General features: G+C 43.5%; 1 protein-coding gene across 3 annotated transcripts in view; it reads left to right on the top strand.

Annotated features, from left to right (window-relative positions):
• The first annotated feature begins 214 nt into the window (after positions 1-214).
• Positions 215-22,919, top strand: part of mmp25b (matrix metallopeptidase 25b) — a 28,425-nt gene continuing 5,720 nt past the window's right edge. Inside the window, exons 1-8 of one of the 3 annotated variants that reach the window (XM_042305568.1) lie at positions 215-1,434; positions 1,584-1,713; positions 9,232-9,364; positions 9,803-9,947; positions 10,204-10,514; positions 10,664-10,843; positions 15,340-15,439; positions 16,494-16,576. In XM_042305568.1, the coding sequence (XP_042161502.1) occupies positions 1,603-1,713; positions 9,232-9,364; positions 9,803-9,947; positions 10,204-10,514; positions 10,664-10,843; positions 15,340-15,439; positions 16,494-16,576 (1,063 nt within the window). In that variant the 5' untranslated portion in view covers positions 215-1,434; positions 1,584-1,602. Of the gene's footprint in view, positions 1,714-9,231; positions 9,365-9,802; positions 9,948-10,203; positions 10,515-10,663; positions 10,844-15,339; positions 15,440-16,493; positions 16,577-22,919 lie in introns of all 3 variants that reach the window. The other 2 variants (XM_042305569.1, XM_042305567.1) reach the window with 2 other exon arrangements.

Genomic DNA, 22,919 nt, shown 5'->3' with positions numbered 1-22,919 from the left:
TTTCTGTGTTCGGCCTAGTATGGTTCTCAATCAGAGGCAGATGTCGTTAGTTGTCTCTGATTGAGAATCATACTTAGGTAGCCTTTTTCCACCTGGGTTTTGTGGGTGTTTATGTTCTGTTCTGTGTTTTGTTGCACCGTTCAGGACTGTTCGTTTATCGTGTATTGTTTTTGTTTCAGTATTCATTCATTCTTTATTAAATTACAATGAATACTTACCACGCTGCACCTTGGTCCTCTCTTTCTCCCGACGACAACCGTTACAATTGCAATAATGCCCTTTTGGTTTTCAGTTGTTCATGTGTTTGGAGGGGCTTTTCTGGCTTTTAGATCCAAGTGGTTTATTGAACATGCACTCCCTTAAAGGTGATGTTTTTCATATTGTGCATGTCTATTTCAATGAATATGTTTATTTGTAATGCTGTGAAAAAACATCCTTTCTATTCTTTCTGCATTGATGTTTGTTGTGGGTTTTGATGGGTTTTGATGGGTTTTGATGGGTTTTGATGGGTTTTGTGAACTTGTCTCTGTGAAACACTGGGTAGACCTACTATAGGGAGCGATAGAGCCATACAGAAAGTCACTAAGAACTGAAAAGACATTTGTGTAATCGTATCGGTGTGTTTCATTGTAAATCCATTTTTAAACAAGCAAACCTACGCCTGAATTATTTAATCAACTTTGCTTGTTTGTTATATCTGTCTCAGACTGTTTCCCTAAATGGGCCTCGAGAACCTGTGACTTTGATTAGATAGATGTTATTCTAATACAGTGTATTTCCTTATGGTGATCGTCTTCTCAGGTTGAACTGGAGTTACAGTAGCTAATTGCTCATTTCTAGCTAGTATCATCCATGCAGCATTTCTTATGGGATACAACATTCTCCCATTGTACGATTGACAACATCACAATGGTGTAAGTAGCAAAGTTTCACAATGCGGAAAAGGCAAATGTGATTTATTGCTTCTTTCGCTTTTGATGCAATCTCTCACCTCCGAATCCTGTTGAGCAGCAATAGACATGCAAGTGCTACACTTCAAAACAATGGACAAACGCACATTTTTTTTTTGCCAGATTGTGATGATACAGATACAAGATCCTTAAAACATCCTAAAACATTGGCATTTCTGTCTGACGTCTAGATGCACAGTATCTAGTTCTTAATGATTATGATACCAAAACCAAAATGACTGATCATATTGTAACTTTATCTCATGCAAATACATTCTTTAAGCATGTTTAACTGACTTTCTACAGAATGTGGTATGAAATACTTTGAACAAACGTAGATGTTTTTGGCAGTTTTATTGTGTGTGTGTGTGTGTGCAATGACACAGAGGAAGTGAGGGTGGAGAACCACTAACCACATTGATCAATTCCTTTTTGCCCTGCCTAGTCCTTAGAAGAAACTAACACAGCAGGAGATAAAGAAACGGTAGAGTACAGCGATTCACAAAATATCATCAGAAGCACCATAACAGTAAAGTGAAAAGGCATGGTTGTTTTAAGTTTCTATAGGACGCCCATCCTGTGCTGAGTTTGGAAATGTTTGGACAGATTTCTAATGGTAAATGTGTGATGCAGGGTTGATATTCACGGGGAAATGTTTGGCACTGTGTATGGACTGATATGGATGACCGTCACCATGAGCTTGTTCATCTCAACGGGACATCCCTCGCCCACACCAATGCCTGACCAGTATGCCAGAGGACTGGTGAGTTGTTGTCTTCATTTTTTTACCTTGTCAAAACCGCTTTACTTAGTATAAAATAAATGTGCTCCATCAAAACCATTCGTATATTTTTGTTTATAGACTTTTTTTTGTTTCGCATATAGCCTTAGTATGTAAATCATTGTTTGGAATTTCAGACGTAGCCACAGCAATATTTAGAAAATGTATAGCTTACATTTTTTGGGGGGGGGGAAATAAACATATATTAATACCACCCATAGTGTTTGAAATGTAAAATGGAACCAACCGTTAAACGTCATTGACTTTAGGAACAATGTGTGGTAAACCACTATGGGGCACTCCCTCTTTTGACAGTTGACAAATCAAAATTTCATATGACTGATGAACAGTCCTGAGATTTAACTCCCTCAGTGCTGTAGTGCACTTACCAAGAATCGCTACAATACACAGTAGGCCTCTGCATTAACTCGCTCTGCTCCAGCGAGTTAGTGCACATGGATTAGAGCAGTGGTTCCCAAATTTGTTATAGTCCTGTACCCCTTCAAACATTCAACCTCCAGCTGCGTCCTCTAGCAAGGGGTCAGCGCACTCTCAAATGTTGTTTTTTTGCCATCATTGTAAGCCTGCCACACACACACTATACGAAACATTTATTAAACATAAGAATGGGTGTGATTTTTTGTCACAACCCAGTTTGTGGGAAGTGACAAAGAGCTCTGATAGGACCAAGGCACAAATAATAATATAATAATAATCAATAATTGTGCTCTTTATTTAACCATCTTACAAGTACAATTGTGAATAACTCACCACAGGTTAATGAGAAGCGTGTGCTTGAAAGGATGCACATAACTCTGCAATGTTGGGTTGTATTGGAGAGAGTCTCAGTCTTAAATCATTTTCAGTCTGTGCCTGTATTTAGTTTTCATGCTAGTGAGGGCCTAGAGTCCACTCTCACATAGGTACGTGGTTGCAAAGGGCATCAGTGTCTTAACAGTGTGATTTGCCAAGGCAGGAAACTCTGAATGCAGCCCAATCCAGAAAACTGGCAGTGGCTTCTGATTAAATTCAATTTTCACAGAACCTCTTGTTGCAATTTCGATGAGGCTCTCTTGTTCAGATATCGATAAGTGGACTGGAGGCAGGGCATGAAAAGGATAACGAATCCAGTTGTTTGTGTCATCCGTTTCTGGAAAGTACCTGCGTAATTGTGCACCCAACTGACTCAGGTGCTTCTCTATATCACATTTGACATTGTCAATCATACAATGATGGAAAGACCTGTGTGTTGTCCTTGTTAATGCAGACAAAGAGGAGATCAAATTTGTCCTGCACATTGAATATAGTTGCGGAGAGTCCCTGTAATTCCAGATTCAGACTATTCAGGCGAGAAAAAACATCACCCAGATAGGCCAGTCGTGTGAGAAACTTGTCATCATGCAAGCGGTCAGACAAGTTTACATTATGGTCAGTGAAGAAAACTTTAAGCTCGTCTCTCAATTTAAAAAAAATTGTCAATACTTCGCCCCTTGATAACCAGAGCCCTTCTGTATGTTGTAAAAGCATTACATGGTCGCTGCCCATATCATTGCAAAGTGCAGAAAATACAAAAGAGTTCAGGGGCCTTGCTTTAGCAAAGTTAACCATGTTCACTGTAGTGTCCAAAATGTCTTTCAAGCTGTCAGGCATTCCCTTGGCAGCAAGAGCCTCTCAGTGGATGCTGCAGTGTACCCAAGTGGCGTCAGGAGCAACTGCTTGCACGCATGTTACCACTCCATTATGTCTCCCTGTCATGGCTTTTGCGCCATCAGTACCGATACCAACAAGAGCAGCAGCTACATTTGGCTACATAGAGAGTAACGATTAATGTGATTGGACGTTCATTGTTTGACTAGGCTACCTGTATTTGACATTGTGTTGTTATTTCGCTGAACACTAGATGCTTTAATTTTGTTTTTGGCAGTGAAACGAGGCTACTCAGGCAAGAAAAAAATCCTCACCCAAATGTATAGCTGTTACATCTCCCCCTGCCACGCCGCCAACTCCTCATCCAGTGTCTCCCTAAACCTGCCGCCACTCCCCCAGTGATCTCTCGCTCTCTGTCTCTATGTGGGTGTATGTGATTGTGTGAGTAGAGACATGTTTGCTGGAGGCAGAGCAGATCCCCACCATCTGCAACCTGTTCCATAATCAAGACATCTACAAATAATCAACACTGCCACCTCCACGCTGCCAGATCGTAACCTCTGCTCAGTCAGTCTGCATTTCAAGCCATATGTTCCTGCATTGATCTTGTTATCCCGTTGTGCATGTCTTCCCTAGGTAGACGCTACTTTTCTCTCTGCTACAGTACCGGCCGTTCTGACTCTGGTCCCTGTCTCCCTCGTCTCATCAGTCCTGCTTCCCTGCCCTGGACCCCCGTTCTACTGCTTCTTTAAATTCTGCTCCTGACCTGCTTACCTGGCTCCTACTCCCCTTGTCCCAGCCTTAGCCTCAGTTCCTGGCTCCTTGCTACCTGCCCAAGCTGGTAGCAAGGAGCCAGCAGAGAACTGGCAGGAGAGGCGGCCAAAGTAGGAATTGGCCTTGGGGGTGACCAGTGAAATAACCTGCTGGAGCGCACGGGTGGGTGCGGCTATGGTGACCAGCGGTGACCAGCAAGCTGAGATAAGGCGGGACTTTACCTAGCAGGGTCTTGTAGATGACCTGGAGCCAGTGGGTTTGGCGACGAGTATGAAGCGAGGGCCAGCCAACGAGAGTGTACAGCTCGCATTGGTGGGTAGTATATGGGGCTTTGGTGACAAAACGAATGTCACTGTGATAGACTGCATCCGATTTGTTGAGTAGGGTGTTGGAGGCTGTTTTGTAAATGACATTGCCGAAGTCGAGGATTGGTAGGATGGTCAGTTTTACGAGGGTATTATTGGCAGCATGAGTGAAGGATGCTTTGTTGCGAAATAGGAAGCCAATTCTAGATTTAACTTTGGATTGGAGATGTTTGATGTGAGTCTGGAAGGAGAGTTTACAGCCTAACCAGACACCTAGGTATTTGTAGTTGTCCACATATTCTAAGTCACAACCGTCCAAAGTAGTGATGTTGGACGGGCGGACAGGTGTAAGCAGCAATCGGTTGAAGAGCATGCATTTAGTTTGACTTGTATTTAAGAGCAGTTGGAGGCTACGGAAGGAGGGTTGTATGGCATTGAAGCTTGTCTAGAGGGTAGTTAACACAGTGTCCAAAGAAGGGCCAGAAGTATACAGAATGGTGTCGTCTGCATAGAGGTGGATCAGGTGGATCAGAGACTCACCAACAGCAAGAGCGACATCATTGATGTATACAGAGAAGAGAGTTGGCCCAAGAATTGAACCCTGTGGCACCCCCATAGAGATTGCCAGAAGTCGGACAACAAGCCTTCAGATTTGCCACACTGAACTCTTTCAAAAAAGTAGATGGTGAGCCAGGCGAGGCAGTCATTTTAGAAACCTTAGTTTCTCTTTAAATACCTTAGTTACCTTATCCCTGTTGGGTTCGCCTGCTCTGCCCAGCCAAACAATAGCCCTGTTGGAAAATATAAATGGACTGTTTGAAAATGTGAGAAAAAAAAAGTAAAACAAAAAATTATTTATTTAGAAAATGTGAATCACATTTTTATTTGGCGTACCCCCGAAGGCATTGCGCAGTAGTACCTGGGAATACCTGGACTAGAGGTACAGAACGTGCAATATAACGCCCTGGATCAGAGCTAGCATTAACCCTGCAAACCTCATTAACCCTCTATCTGACACCAGGTTATGAAATATTTATAGTTAAACAATGAACAGATTCCTCATCACATAAGAGCCACACAAAACAATGAAAATACCCATTGTATCACCGCCTTTGTGTCTAATGTGTTGAATCAGTTATGTGTGTAAGCTTTCAGGGCTAGGCCTAGCTAGTTGTCTATCCTGAGCTTGATCTGTTAGCTAGTTGGCTATCCTGAACGCGATCAGCTAGCTACTTGGGTATCCTGAGCGCAATCAGCTAGCTAGCTGGCTATCCTGAGCGCAATCAGCTAGCTAGTTGTCACGACTTCCGCCGAAGTTGGCTCTCTTGCCTGTTCGGGCGGTGCTCGGCGGTCGTCGTCACCGTCCTACTAGCCACTACCGATCCCTTTTTCGTTTGTCTGTTGGTTTTGTCTTATTAGTTTCACCTGTGTGTATTTTAGTTTAATTAACATCTATGTAGTAGGTTGTCCCGCCCTTGTTTTGTGCGGGATTGTTTTTGTATTCATGTCATTTGGTGTAGTACTTGTGTTTTATTCTCCGGTCTATTTTGATCCTGTGTTGGATTATTCACCCTGTATGTTGGGTTGACCGTGTTTTTTGTGCGCAGGAGAATAAACTGTCGAATCACTGAAACCTGCTCTCTGCGCCTGATTCCACCCACCTTGATAAAACGTGACACTAGTTGGCTATCCTGAGCGCAATCAGCTAGCTACTTGGCTATCCTGAGCGCAATCAGCTAGCTAGTTGGCTATCCTGAGCGCAATCAGCTAGCTAGTTGGCTATCCTGAGCGCGATCAGCTAGCTAGTTGGCTATCCTGTGAGCGATCAGCTAGCTAGTTGGCTATCCTGAGCGCGATCAGCTAGCTAGTTGGCTATCCTGAGCGCGATCAGCTAGCTAGTTGGCTATCCTGTGAGCGATCAGCTAGCTAGTTGGCTATCCTGAGCGCAATCAGCTAGCTAGTTGGCTATCCTGAGCGCGATCAGCTAGCTAGTTGGCTATCCTGAGCGCAATCAGCTAGCTACTTGGCTATCCTGCGCAATCAGCTAGCTAGTTGGCTATCCTGAGCGCAATCAGCTAGCTAGTTGGCTATCCTGAGCGCGATCAGCTAGCTAGTTGGCTATCCTGTGAGCGATCAGCTAGCTAGTTGGCTATCCTGAGCGCGATCAGCTAGCTAGTTGGCTATCCTGAGCGCGATCAGCTAGCTAGTTGGCTATCCTGAGTGCGATCAGCTAGCTAGTTGGCTATCCTGAGCGCAATCAGCTAGCTACTTGGCTATCCTGAGCGCAATCAGCTAGCTAATTGGCTATCCTGAGCGCAATCAGCTAGCTAGTTGGCTATCCTGAGCGCGATCAGCTAGCTAGTTTGCTATCCTGTGAGCGATCAGCTAGCTAGTTGGCTATCCTGAGCGCGATCAGCTAGCTAGTTGGCTATCCTGTGAGCGATCAGCTAGCTAGTTGGCTATCCTGAGCGTGATCAGCTAGCTAGTTGGCTATCCTGTGAGCGATCAGCTAGCTAGTTGGCTATCCTGAGCGCAATCAGCTAGCTAGTTGGCTATCCTGAGCGCAATCAGCTAGCTAGTTGGCTATCCTGTGCGCGATCAGCTAGCTAGTTGGCTATCCTGAGCGCAATCAGCTAGCTAGTTGGCTATCCTGAGCGCGATCAGCTAGCTAGTTGGCTATCCTGAGCGTGATCAGCTAGCTAGTTGGCTATCCTGTGAGCGATCAGCTAGCTAGTTGGCTATCCTGAGCGCGATCAGCTAGCTAGTTGGCTATCCTGAGCGTGATCAGCTAGCTAGTTGGCTATCCTGTGAGCGATCAGCTAGCTAGTTGGCTATCCTGAGCGCGATCAGCTAGCTACTTGGCTATCCTGAGCGCAATCAGCTAGCTAGTTGGCTATCCTGAGCGCAATCAGCTAGCTAGTTGGCTATCCTGAGCGCGATCAGCTAGCTAGTTGGCTATCCTGTGCGATCAGCTAGCTAGTTGGCTATCCTGAGCGCGATCAGCTAGCTAGTTGGCTATCCTGAGCGCGATCAGCTAGCTAGTTGGCTATCCTGAGCGCGATCAGCTAGCTACTTGGCTATCCTGAGCGCTATCCTGAGCGCGATCAGCTAGCTACTTGGCTATCCTGAGCGCGATCAGCTAGCTAGTTGGCTATCCTGTGAGCGATCAGCTAGCTAGTTGGCTATCCTGGCTATCCTGAGCGCGATCAGCTAGCTAGTTGGCTATCCTGAGCGCGATCAGCTAGCTAGTTGGCTATCCTGAGCTGATCAGCTAGCTAGTTGGCTATCCTGAGCGCGATCAGCTAGCTAGTTGGCTATCCTGTGAGCGATCAGCTAGCTAGTTGGCTATCCTGAGCGATCAGCTAGCTAGTTGGCTATCCTGAGCGCGATCAGCAGCTAGTTGGCTAGCTCAGCTAGCTAGTTGGCTATCCTGAGCGCGATCAGCTAGCTAGTTGGCTATCCTAGTTGGCTATCCTGAGCGATCAGCTAGCTAGTTGGCTATCCTGAGCGCGATCAGCTAGCTAGTTGGCTATCCTGAGCGATCAGCTAGCTAGTTGGCTATCCTCATCAGCTAGCTAGTTGGCTATCCTGCGATCAGCTAGCTAGTTGGCTATCCTGAGCTCAGCTAGCTAGTTGGCTATCCTGAGCGATCAGCTAGCTAGTTGGCTATCCTGAGCGCGATCAGCTAGCTAGTTGGCTATCCTGAGCGCGATCTAGTTGGCTAGCTAGTTGGCTATCCTGAGCGATCAGCTAGCTAGTTGGCTATCCTGAGCGATCAGCTAGCTAGTTGGCTATCCTGAGCGCGATCAGCTAGCTAGTTGGCTATCCTGATCAGCTAGCTAGTTGGCTATCCTGAGCGCGATCAGCTAGCTAGTTGGCTATCCTGAGCGTGATCAGCTAGCTAGTTGGCTATCCTGAGCGTGATCAGCTAGCGAGTTGGCTATCCAGCGATCAGCTAGCTAGTTGGCTATCCTGTGAGCGATCAGCTAGCTAGTTGGCTATCCTGAGCGCGATCAGCTAGCTAGTTGGCTATCCTGAGCGCGATCAGCTAGCTAGTTGGCTATCCTGTGAGCGATCAGCTAGCTAGTTGGCTATCCTGAGCGCGATCAGCTAGCTAGTTGGCTATCCTGAGCGCGATCAGCTAGCTAGTTGGCTATCCTGTGAGCGATCAGCTAGCTAGTTGGCTATCCTGTGAGCGATCAGCTAGCTAGTTGGCTATCCTGTGAGCGATCAGCTAGCTAGTTGGCTATCCTGAGCGCGATCAGCTAGCTAGTTGGCTATCCTGTGAGCGATCAGCTAGCTAGTTGGCTATCCTGAGCGCGATCAGCTTCAGTGATCAGGGATTCACAGTCTGGTTTCACTCAGGATTCACTGCATTACAGCAAGACCTGAAGAGAGAAACACTATGTTGATGGTAATTGTGTGGTGCTAGAACATCTGGGGGATGAACACATACCACATGACCTTGACAAAGGTTCAAGGGTTTTTATTAGTCACATTTAAAAACATGAAATGACAGGAATTTAAGACAGGAACTAAAAAAAAACATCAAAATACATCAAATATAAAAGTCCTTCAAATATCAAAGTGCAGTTTATGATTGAGATATTGTCTCAGGCCATATTGTCTGTTTTAAGTGATACCGGGAATGTCTCTGGTTAAAAAGGTGTATAACACTGGGAAGGAAAAGTCCCTGAGGTGGTTTGTCCCTGGAGCGCCGTTTGCAAGGGGTGGCTTTCATCAGCTGTGATGCTCCTCCTCTGCTCTCTGTTAGGATTGGTTGAGCCGGTATGGGTACCTCCCTCCTCCTGACCCTCGCACGAGCAAGCTGCAGACGAAGGATGGGGTCGAGCAGGCGATCCGCGAGATGCAGAGATTCGGAGGGCTCGAGGAAACGGGCAGACTGGGTAACCCACTGTCAACTTACAGTAAAGCTTTGTCACTTGACCCTTTAACCAAGTCTTTCATTGCATCTTGTGTGCGCACAAACACTGGTGATATTCTGTGAGGGGCCTTGAAGACACAAAAAAGGGTTTTCAATTAACATTAAGATGCTTGAAACCATTGGTAACACTTTAACAATTTTTAAGCAGGGGTAAGCATGCATGATATTCTACAATGTCTTATAACAAGGCTCATAAATGTTGTGTCTCTACGCATAAAGTGTTCCACCGTCTCAAATGGACTGTTTGGATCATTATAAGATGCTTATAAAACATTATAAATGGGTCATACATGCTCATGATGAGTCTTACAATGCATTATAACAGTATTATAATGCATTATACCTGGATGCTTTAAGTCATCGGGTGTCATGTGTGATTGTCTTGCCTCTGTATTTTCAGATAAAGACACTCTCAATCTCATGCAGACGCCTAGATGCTCTCTCCCTGACATTGTGGGATCAGAGGACATGTTGAAAAGGAAGAGGAGGAGGAAGAGATACGCCCTGTCAGGCCTTCGCTGGGATAGGACCGACCTGACATGGAGGTGTGCAAAATTTGTCGTTGGGACAAACAGTTTCACACATTTGAGTATTCTTCTGTGTAGTGTAGTACTGCGCAGACCTGGGTTCAAATAGTATTTGTCATCTTTCAAATGCTTTGAGCATTTGATTTAGCCTGCCTGGAGTGTCAAATGGGTGTCATTGGTTCCTTTGCACCAGGTACTGTGCCATACCTGGTAAGTAGTATAATAGTGTGTTTTATTTATTTGTTTGTACTACTGATGTCCTTCCTGTATCTAGTGTCCACAGTTACCCAAACCCCTCCCGTTCGACCTCTGTCTTCCGCCCGGACACGGTGGAGGCGATCCTGACACTGGCCTTCAAGGCCTGGAGTGACGTGGCCCCCCTCAGCTTCCGACAGCTCTCTGGGAGCGACAGAGTAGATATGGGGCCCGGAGGGGACATCCGAGTGTCTTTTACCCGCTCACTCCATGACGACGGGTACCCTTTCGACGGTAGAGGGGGCACCCTTGCCCACGCCTTCTTCCCGGGGAGGGATGACGTCGCCGGGGACACGCACTTCGATGACGATGAGTACTGGAGCTATGGAGGTATTTAAAGATAGTCTGATGGATGGATGGATGGATGGATGCATGGATGGGTGGGTGGAAGGATGGATCTTCAATTACCACAATAACTACAGACAGAGAGAGAGATGCTATTGACCGACTGATTAACACAGCACCTGCTGGTTTCTCAGGGGACAGCAGTAGCACAGACCTCTTCACAGTGGCGGTGCATGAGTTTGGCCACGCCCTGGGTCTGTCCCACTCCTCCTCGGATCCCTCCATTATGAGGCCCTACTACCAGGGAGCTGTGAAAGACATCTCCTCCTACAACCTCCCTCTGGATGACAGGATGGCCATTCAAGAGCTCTACGGTAGGGTGTCTTATTTGATGGACAGTTTTTTTTTTTAAATAGATTCTTTAAAGATTCTATATTATGTTGAGAGTTGTGGGAAAGATAGACAGAATGTGTCACAAAGGCAGTGGGCTGGATTCAAAACCCACGCCGGAATCCGACGAACGTGTGTGGAGTATGCAGCGGCACAAACCGCTAGACCACCCAGGCCACACCAACCCATAACACTAACCCTAAACCCACCCCAACTCTAATTCTAACCCTAACCCCAGAACCTTAACACTAACCATTGTCGTGGAGAATCGTAACAAAATTGAACACTTACAAGAACTTGTGAATTCAATATAGGCCTCTAATACAAACATATCAGAAGCCTAGATGGTCCGCGGAACACACACTTTCCCAGAGCACTGGCTCTGTCTTTATACACACACAGTATATGAGTCCATTCCATATGTTAATGAAGTTACTTCCCTCAAGTCATCGGTCACCATTATCTGTTAGTACAGGCTTCCTCCATGTTCATGTCTAATAACGCCTGTATCCGCTCTTGATTAGATTACAATGGTGGCAGGACCCTCTCATGTCCTAAAATTAATGTATTTCTATCTTACCCTAAGCACTTATGGCCTTTAATCTAAGCACTTATGTCCTTTACCCTCTCTATCTAATCTTTATAATGATGTCCTGCTCCTTCCATAATAGATAATGTATTTAAGGGTCACCTCCTCCTCTTCGCCCTAAGCCCTTATGCACAGTAAAGCACATATGGCTTCGGCCATTACACTTATGTCTGTTTAATCTTTGGTTTCCTTTCCGCTTTCTGTTTGTGGTCTAATGTACACCTATCTTTGCTCAATAGTGTCATATCTGCCTCTATATGTAACAAAAACTACAACACCATAAACCAACATAAGCTAACCATAACTAAATGGGAAATTCAATGTAGGTTTCTTGGTCAGTCATGTCACTTAGTTTTTCCCCTTGGTGCCACATCTGTCCTTGTCTTTTACGCCACCTCTATTTGCATAACCCAAACCTCCCTCTTTCCTCAACCCTTTTCCTTCCACTTTCTGGCTTAACAGTGGTGGGGTTATTTCCTGCCCTTACGCTACTGTTGTTGTTTACGAACTCGCTTTAGTTATAAAATACAATATTACAGTGTTAGGATTTCACAATGCAATTCAGGGAAACAGATCCTAATTTTGGTGCACATAGAAAGGAGTCCTGAGTGCATTCAGGTGTGTGTGCCGCAACAAATGTTCTTCAAAATAGACAAAACATAGGCTCATTATGTTCAGAAAAATCCAAAGTATGATGCCATGTTATCTTGTAACTGTACATCAAACATAGTGATCGTAAACGTTGACACTGAGGGAAATGCTGTAAATTAAGACGACTCTATGCAGTTTGAAAGATGAGACGTTGAGTATTATAAGAAACACCGCTTTGATGTCATACAAGCAACACCTGACTGTAAGTAAGCATTTCACGGTAAGGTGGTATTTGGCGCATGTGACAAATAAAATGTTATTTCATTTGACATGAGTTTTATGATATGAAAATGTGAAGTGCATATTTGGAGCGTTTGAGCCAGAGCTCTGAAGTCATATAGATCATGTTACTGTACACCCACTGCGTTCCAATTTAGCCATTTATCTGTGTCCAAATCTGCCATTTTCAACCCATATACGGGTATGTGTCTTCACTGACATTTTCAACCTGTCCCTGACTGAGTCTGTTATACCAACATGTTTCAAGCAGACCTCAATAGTCCCTGTACCCAAGAACACCAAGGTAACCTGCCTAAATGACTACTGACCCGTAGCACTCACGTCTGTAGCCCTGAAGTTCTTTGAAAGGTTGGCTCAAATCAACACCATTATCCCAGAATTCCTAGACCCACTCCCATTTGTATACCAGCCCAACAGATCCATAGATGATGCAATCTCTATTGCACTCAACAATGCCCTTTCACACCTGGACAGAAGGAACACCTATGTGAGAATGCTATTCACTGACTACAGCTCAGTGTTCAACACTATAGTGTCCTCAAAGCTCATCACTAAGCTAAGGACCCTGGGACTAAACACCTCCCTCTGAAAATGGATCCTGGACATCCCAACTGGCCTCCCCCAGGTGGTGAGGGTAGGTAACAACACAACCGCCACGCTGATCCTCAAAATGGGAGCCCCTCAAGGGTGCCAGGTCAGAGTACTCCTGTACTCCCTGTTCCCTCATGACTGCATGACCAGGCACGACTCCAACACCATCATCAAGTTTGCCGATGGCACAACAGTGGTAGGCCTGATCATCGACAACAATGAGACAGCCTATAGGGAGGAGGGCAGAGACCTGATGGTGTGGTGCCAGGACAACAACCTCTCCCTCAATGTGATCAAGAGAAAGGAGATGATTGTGGACTGCAGGAAAAGGAGGACCGAGCACGCCGCCCTTCTCATCGATGGGGCTGCTGTGGAACAGGTTGAGAGCTTCAAGTTCCTTGGTGTCCACATCACCAACAAACGATCATGGTCCAAACACACCAAGACAGTCGTGAAGAGGGCACAACAAAGCCTTTTCCCCCTCAGGAGACTGAAGAGATTTGGCATGGGTCCTCAGATCCTCAAAAGGTTTTACAGCTGCACCATCGAGAGCATACTGACTGCTTGCATCACTGAATGGTATGGCAACTGCACAGCCACCAAACACAAGGCCCAAACAGAGGCTAGTGCGTATAGCCCAGTACATCACTGGGCCAAGCTTCCTGTCATCCAGGACCTCTATACCAGGTGGTGTCAGAGGAAGGCCCTAAAAATTGTCAAAGACTCCAGCCACCCTAGTCATAAACTGTTCTCTCGGCTACTGCACGGCAAGCGGTACAGAAGCGCCAAGTCTAGGTCCAAAAGGCTTCTTAACAGATTCTACCCCCAAGCCATAAGACTCCTGGACAGCTAATCAAAGGGCTACCCAGACCCGTCTTTTAAGCTGCTGCTACTCTCGGTCACTTTAACTCTACCTACATGTACATATTACCTCAGTTACCTCAACTAACCGGTGCCCCCGCACATTGACTCTGTACCAGTACCCCCTGTATATAGCCTCCACATTGACTCTGTACCGGTACCCCCTGTATATAGCCTCCACATTGACTCTGTACCGTATATAGTGACCCCCTGTATATAGCCTCCACATTGACTCTGACTCTGTATATAGCCCATTGGTACCCCCTGTATATAGCCTCCACATTGACTCTGTGACTGACCCCCTGTATATAGCCTCCACATTGACTCTGTACCGACCCCCCTGTATATAGCCTCCACATTGACTCTGTACCGGTACCCCCTGTATATAGCCTCCACATTGACTCTGTACCGGTACCCCCTGTATATAGCCTCCACCTGGTACCCCCTGTATATAGCCTCCACATTGACTCTGTACTGGTACCCCCTGTATTATAGCCTCCACATTGACGGTACCCCCTGTCCACATTGACTCTGTACGGTACCCCCTGTATATAGCCTCCACATTGACTCTGTACCGGTAGCCCCCTGTATTAGCCTCCACATTGACTCTGTACCGGTACCCCCTGTATATAGCCTCCACATTGACTCTGTACCGGTACCCCCTATAGCTTCCACATTGACTCTGTATATAGCCTCCACCGGTACCCCCTGTATATAGCCTCCACATTGACTCTGTGTACCCCCTGTACATAGCCTCCACATTGACTCTGTACCGGTACCCCCTGTATACAGTCTCCACATTGACTCTGTACCGGTACCCCTGTATAGCCTCCCCCTGTATACCCCCAGCCTCCACATTGACTCTGTACCGGTACCCCCTGTATATAGCCTCCACATTGACTCTGTACCGGTACCCCCTGTATATAGCCTCCACATTGACTCTGTACCGGTACCCCCTGTATATAGCCTCCACATTGACTCTGTACCGGTACCCCTTGTATATAGCCTCCACATTGACTCTTTACACCTACCCCCTGTATATAGCCTCCACATTGACTCTTTACACCTACCCCCTGTATATAGCCTCCACATTGACTCTGTACCGGTACCCCCTGTATATAGCCTCCACATTGACTCTGTACCCCGGTAGCTCCCCCTGTATATAGCCTCCACATTGACTCTTTACCGGTACCCCCTGTATATAGCCTCCACATTGACTCTGTACCGGTACCCCCTATATATAGTCCTGCTTGTTATTTTACTGCTGCTGTTTAATTATTTGTTACTTTTATTTTCAATGTTTTACTTTTTTCTTAACTACTTAAAGCATTGTTGGTTAAGGGCTTGTAAGTAAGCATTTCACTGTAAGGTCTACAGCTGTTGTATTCGGCGCATGTGACAAATAACATTTGATTTGATATGAGTGTAAAGGGTTAAGTCATAACGCGTTGGAGATGATCCAAGGTTCCTCCCTTTTGACCTTTTCCGCCAATGCGTTTTGAGAAGGAGGCAAGGAGAGAGTACGATTCACCCTTTCTCTCTCCCCAGGGAGGAAGGAGAGCAAGCCTACAGTGCACCCTGGTGGCAGTGGTTCAACTCCCAGTCACCCTCGCCTGCCCAGTCCTCCACCTCCAAGGCCAACAAAACAGTGAGTGAAAACATGTCTATGCCTGGTTCACACTATAGACCAGACTGGAACCATACTGTGCTGGCCGGAATGGTTTCTTTTCACATTGTCCTTTCCAGCACGGTTCCAGCAACTATGTTAACCAGGCCATCTCAGTACAGCTTGGCTTGGCTCAGCTCGGTTTGACTGAGTAGTGTGAAATGGATACAATATTTCTTATCTGTCCAAACAGGATCAAGCTAATTGTTTCCCCATGGTTCTCAGACGCAGATGTGTGACGGACACGAAGGACAGACATCAAACATTTTTGTCCGTCATTTTTCACGTGCATCTTAAATTCAAAATGTTACCTAGCGAGATACATAAATGATACTGTAGCTGCTGAGATTTAACCTGATAAGAAAATCATTATTAGATATTTCATAAGTGTAGCTGATGTTGTCATTATCATTATGACACAACACATTTGTAATATTGAGTTGCACCCCCTTTGCCCTCAGAACAGCTTCAGTTCATTGGGGCATGGACTCTACAAGGTGGCAGTCCACAGGGCAGTCCACAGGGACCCATGTTGATTCCAATGCTTCCCACAGTTGTATTGGCTGGATGTCCTTTGTGTGGTAGTCCAGTCCTGATACACACGGAGAACTGTTGAGCGTGAATAACCCAGCAGCGTTGCAGTTCTTGACACAAACCGGTGCACCTGGCACCTACTACCATACCCCATTCAAAGGCACTTAAATCTTTTGTCTTGCCCATTCACCCTCTGAATGGAGCACATACACAATCCATGTCTCATTTGTCTCAAAGCTTAAAAATATGTGTATCCTCCCCTTCATCAACTCTGATAGAAGTGTATTTAACAAGTGGCATCAATAAGGGATCTTAGCCTTCACCTGGATTCACCTGGTCAATCAATGTCATGGAAAGAGCAGCTGTTCTTCATGTTTTGTATACTCAGGGTATACAGTAACTATGTCCTTAATCAATCACTAAAATCACTCACAGTATTGAGTGTCAGGTTGCCACTGAAGTCCAGTGTCTTTACTCTTCTCTGTCTTTCTTCCATGACCAGCTCGGACCGCTCTTTCCAAAGTCGTTGTGAGGGCGGCTTTGATGCTGTGGCAAATATCAGAGGGGAGGTCTTCTTTTTTAAGGGTAAGAGAAATACAACAGCCGTGACAATGTGTTTACACAATTACACAAACATAAATGCTTTGTTGAACAGCCTATTTTGTCTGCAGAGTTACCGTCGTCACAAAATAAATCTTCAGAGGGGAGGGTTTTTCTTTAACAGTAAAGAGTTTTTAAAACAGAAGTGCTCTTCAGCTAAAAGGGATCCCCTACAGTGACAGAAATACTGCCAAGAAATGACTTACTTGAACAGAAAGGGGCACACATACCCACGGCCATGATAACTAGCCTAACAACTAAGGATGGTATGGTTGCATGATTTAAAACATTGATAAATGTTATATCTTATGTGTATGGGACATTATTGCGGTGGCATATGCATCTCTCACCTTTACATCCATGATAAACACTTTAAAATGACAAAATAGTTACCAGGGGTGGAAGTAACGAATTGCAAATACTCTCATTACTGTAATTGAGATATTTTTTGAGTGCTTGTACTTTTTAGATTATTTTTCAAAGTCAGTAATTTAACTTTCACTTAAGCACGTTTTGAATGAAGTACTTCGCTACCTTTTTAAAACCATCCATTACAGAATGCAATTTTGTACGTTATCCATAATAGTACATCCCTCTCGGAGCCAGAAAAAAACTGCTCAACGTTGTTTAGTCTGTGACCAATCAAATCAAATTTCACACGTCTCACCAGTACAGGCCAATCAAACCAAGCTATGCATACAATATGAGTGATGATGGTCGGAAGGTTTTCAAAAAGGCTAAAATGACTTAAGTTTAGTACAAGATGTATCATGAAAAAGAGGAAACGTTTTTTATCAAAGTGACATGTGTGAAACCAATGGAGACTTTGTATTTTAAATTATAAAACTATTTTTTGCAAGTAGCCGGCCCGAACAGCAACAACATTCTCAGTAACAGTTACAAAAACATTTTTCTTATTGTGACTGTAATATGTTGTTGTTTATCTACTTTAAAAAGAGTGGATAAGAGTGTCTGCAAAATGACCATAAAGTAAATGTGTGTGTGAAAATGAACATTCCAAAATTACCTACAAAGCACACTGGGTATTATTATTGGCCTTGCTTCGGGCAGAGCTCATTTCAATAATACCCAGCGTGCTTTGCAATTGTTAATTTTTTCATTACATTAACATTGTACTTATTTAGCTGATGCTCTTATCAAGAGCGACTTACAATTAGTGCATTGATTTTTTTCTAGCTGATACAACAACATATCACAATCGGATCAATTACATTTTCCCTCAACAATATACATATTGTACACATATATACATATATTTTGTTGATTTCCCAGATGCTCTTATCTAACCATAGTGCTTCACACTTCTGATATTAATGTACAGGTAAAAGGGTGGGGCACAAAATTTGAATGCTTTAAAAAAAATGGTCTGGAAAAGTATTTTGTATTTTGAAAATACAATATACAAAATATGTTGGAGTGTAGTTTATCCCAGTGTAATTCCAATTTCAAAATGGCGTGGAAATTGAAATCGAAAGGAAGAGAGACTGTGGATTCTTCAAACTTTATTATGAGATTTGCAAATCTGGAGCAGTGAACAATCCACTCAACAGTGCAGAGTTAAGAGCCCAACGAACAAGAGTTGGGTCTCAGCTTTTATAACCTTTGTCTACGTGGCAGTTTAGCAGGTGTGTGAGATCCTGATGTGAACATAGTGTACAAACAAGTGATAGTGCCAGTTTTGTTCATCCTTTCTGCTGATAGAATTGCCACTCCTACTCAAAACTAGCCTCTGTTCTCTTCATATCTCCACACAGCTATGCCCTTGAAAGATATGAAAAGAACAGGAGGGACCAAAAACTGGTGACTCTCAAATGGCCCTTTGTCTTTGGTCGCCTGACTAAGTTACTCAGAAACAAGGAATAACACTGGCTTATTTTTACATGAGAGAAACAGACAGTGGAAATGTACAGGTTTAAGGCTCATACAGTGCATGTGCATAACAAAGTTTGTAATTAAATTAAATTAAGTAATTAAAATGCGTATTCCAAATACATCTCTGCTTGCAGCTAAGTTAGTTAGCCTGTTAGCTAAATGGTTAACTATCACCTAATGATGATAGCCATTGTGGCTAGCATGTCCCTCTGTGTGGTGATGGCTAGCTAGCTAGCTATCGATGGAGGTTATCTGGGCTGGCTAACAACATTAGACTAAAGTCAGCAAGTGAGCTAGCTAGTTAAGTGAAATAACTAGCTAGCTAGCTAGCTAATGCATTTAGAGAGACATAGGATTTAGAGAGACCTAGGATATTTAGCTATGTATTGTGCTTTGTGTGTGTAAATTAGGATAACGTTAACCTAAAAGCCACAGAATCAGTAAGTCAAACTGTGCATGCAACTGTGTGAGTCTACACAATAGGTACAGCTAAACATGGACTCATCTCAACATTAGACAACTTTTTAGGTTTGAGAACATCTGACAAACTTACTTCAGTCTCAATATCTGAGAATAAGTATGGAAAGTGTGTGTTTGAGCTATTGCAATGTCAGTGATATGATGATCTAAATTACCACATAAAGCACAATTTGCTGAAATATTCAATATGGGTATGTTGTGCATTTGCCACTATAAAGGTTTAGTCTACCTGAAGCATCATTTGACACATTGATAGGTGACGAGACAGAGCAACAGACGCAATCTGCTACCTAATCTGATGAAGATGATTTCTTATCATCACTGATGCCCAAAAGGTCATAAGGAACAGGGGAGCTGGATGGGTACCTTGTCTTTGTGTCAGTCAAGGTGGATTTGCTTCATTTCTTTCCATACCTCTGGTATTTTAGTATTTTATTTGGATCCTCATTAGCTGTTGCAAAAGCAGCAGCTACTCTTCCTGGGGTTCAACACAAAACATGAAATGTGAAATAATACAGAACATTAATAGACAACAGTTCAAGGACAGAACTACATGAATGTAAAATAATGACAAAAAGCACACACAGCCTACATATCAATACATACACACAAACTATCTAGGTCAAATAGGGAAGAGAACATGTGCCATGAGGTGTCACTTTATCTGTTTTTAAACCAGATTTGCTGTTCATTTGAGCAATATGAGATGGAACGGAGTTCCATGCAACATTGGCTCTATATAATACTGTACGTTTTCTTGAATTTGTTCTGAATTTGGGGACTGTAAAAGGGTTGGGGGAAAAAGGGTCTGGTGGGGTAAGTGTGTGTGTCAGAGCTGTGTGTAAGTTTACTATGCAAACAATTTGGGATTTCCAACACATTAATGTTTCTTGTAAAAAGAAGAAGTGATGCAATCAGTCTCTCCTCAACTCTTAAGAGAGACTGGCATGCATAGTATTTATATCAGCCCTCTGATTACAATGAAGACCAAGACATACTGCTCTATTTTGGTGGGTATTTCCTTGCTGCAGTCAACCACACAGCTGGACAATAATAAGATAAGACAAAACTAGGGCCTGCAAGACTTGCTTTTTGGAGTGTGGTGTCAAACAAGCAGAGCATCTCTTTCTTCCTGACAGACCTCTCCCCATCTTTAAAACCATTGAATCTATATGTTTTGACCATGACAGTTTACAATCTAAAGGAACGCCAAGTAATTTAGTCTCCTCAATTTGTTCAGAAGCCACAACATTTATTACCAGATTCCACTGAAGCCTAGAACTTGGGGAATGATTTGTACCAAATACAATGCTCTTAGTTTTAGAGATGTTCAGGACCAGTTTATTACTTGCCATCCAATCCAAAACAGACTGCAACTATTTGTTAAGGGTTTCGGTGACTTCATTAGCTGTGGCTGCTGATGCGTATATGGTTGAATCATCAGCATACATGGACGTACATGCTTTGTTTAATGCCAGTGGCAGGTCATTGGTAAAAATAGGAAAGAGTAGAGGGCCTAGAGAGCTTTGGCTTCCCTTCCGGCCTCAGGACAAAGACTTTCTTCTAGGCTCAGATTAAAGATATTACAGATAGGAGTGGCTATAGAGTCATCTCATCTCAAATCAAATCAAATGTATTTATAAAGCCCTTCTTACATCAGCTGAAATCTCAAAGTGCTGTACAGAAACCCCCAACCTAAAACCCCAAACAGCAAGCAATGCAGGTGTAGAAGCACGGTGGCTAGGAAAAACTCCCTAGAAAGGCCAGAACCTAGGAAGAAACCTAGAGAGGAACCAGGCTATGTGGGGTGGCCAGTCCTCTTCTGGCTGTGCCGGGTGGAGATTATAACAGAACATGGCCAAGATGTTCAAATGTTCATAGATGACCAGCAGGGTCAAATAATAATAATTGGCAACATCAAATGGTTTTGTAATGAATATGCCATCTGATTTGATGAAAGATGAGGTTGAATTTGTCTTTCTGCCCATTATTTCAAGTACTCCAGAGTATTTTTCCATCATTATTTATACAATTGATCCAGGCTTCATAATGGTTTCTTCTTCTTTTTGTTGAGTTTAGTCACATCATTTCTCAGTCAGCCAGTCAGATGTGCAGCCAGACAAATCAGACACTCCTTTTGCCCCGTCTCTTTCATCCATACAGTTTTGAACTTCCTCATCAATCCATGGAGCCTTAACAGTACTAACAGTCAGGTGCAGGTTTTTCAAAAATTCAAAGAAGCAATTTCATAAATTCATTAAGTACAGCATCTGGATGCTCCTTATTAATCACAGCAGACTAACAAATATTTGTAACATTATGTACATAAGAGTCACATGACTCTATGATCTCTTTTGGCTTTCCTGGATATAGCCACTATATTGTGATCACTGCATCCAATGGGTACAGATACAGCCTTAGCACAAAGTTCTTAATAAAGATGTGATCGATACGGATGATCTTGCTCCTGAGTTTGTAAACACCCTGGTAGGTTGATTAATAACCTGAACCAGATTACAGGCACTGGTTACAGTGAGAAGCTTCCTCTTGAGCGGACAGTTTGTCATGTCCACTCCCGCTCCTCCTCTCCGGTATGACAAAACTAGAGACTGTAGGACCTGCCTTGTTCATAGTGCTGTTAAGAAGGTAGAGCAGCACTTTATTATGGACAGACTTCTCCCCATTTTAGCAACTGTTGTATCAATATGTTTCGACCATGACAGGTTACAATCCAGGATTACTGCAAGCAGTTTAGTCACCTCAACTTGTTTCAATTTCCACATTCTTTATTAAAAAATATTTATTTGAGACTTAGGGTTTAGTGAATGATTTGTCCCAAATAAAATACGTTTAGTTGTAGAAATATTTACAACTAATTTATTCTTTGCCATCCACTCTGAAACTAACTGCAACACTTTGTTACATAACACCCTCTGTGTTCTGTTAGACAGGTAACACTTTATCCACAGGGGGTGTAAAGCCATAACACACGTTTTTCCAGCAGGAGACTATGATCGATAATGTCAAAAGCAGCACTGAATTCTAACAAAACAGCCCCCACAATCGTATCATTATAAATTGTTGAATGTCCTTCCCTATTATGGGTGCTGAAAGTTTGTTGTCAATTTGTTTACGATGAAATAGCATTGTATCTGGTAAAAAAAAAAAAAAATCCAAAGGTTTACTAAGTGTTGGTAACAGGCTGATCGGTCAGCTATTTGAGCCAGTAAAGGAGGCTTTACTATTCTTAGGTAGCAGAATGACTTTTGCTTCCCTCCAGAACAATCTTTCTAGTAGGTTTAAACTGAAAACATGTCAAATAGGAGTGGCAAAATCTTCCTCTATTATCCTCAGTAATTTTCCATCCAAGTTGTCAGGCTCCTGTGGTTTGTCATTGTTGATAGACAACAATCATTTTTTCACCTCTTCCACACTCACTTATGGAATTCAAAATTACAATGCATGTCTTTCATAATTTGGTCAGATGTACTTGGATGTGTAGTGTCAATGTTTGTTACTGGCATGTCATGCCTGTTTGCAAATCTTGCCAATTTTTATTTAACTAGGCAAGTCAGTTAATTAAGAACAAATTCATATTTAAAATGACGGCCCACCAGGAACAGTGGGTTAACTGCTTGTTCAAGGGCAGAATGACAGATTTGAACTTGGGGATTCAATCCAGCAGCCTTTTAGTTACTGGCCCAACGCTCTAACCACTAGACTACCTGCCACCCCAAATGAAAAGACTCATTAAAGTAGTTACTATACTGTATATAGTTATATAGGTATACATGCATATATATAGGTATACATGCATATAGGTATACATGCATATATATATAGGTATACATGCATATATATAGGTATACATGCATATAGGTATACATGCATATATATAGGTATACATGCATATATAGGTGTACATACATATAGGTATACATGCATATATATAGGT

Source organism: Oncorhynchus tshawytscha, linkage group LG24 (genome assembly GCF_018296145.1).
Source record: "Oncorhynchus tshawytscha isolate Ot180627B linkage group LG24, Otsh_v2.0, whole genome shotgun sequence".
NCBI classification, from domain to species: Eukaryota; Metazoa; Chordata; class Actinopteri; order Salmoniformes; family Salmonidae; genus Oncorhynchus; species Oncorhynchus tshawytscha.
Note: the sequence above shows the minus strand (reverse complement) of the source record. Positions and strands in the feature narration are given on the sequence as shown.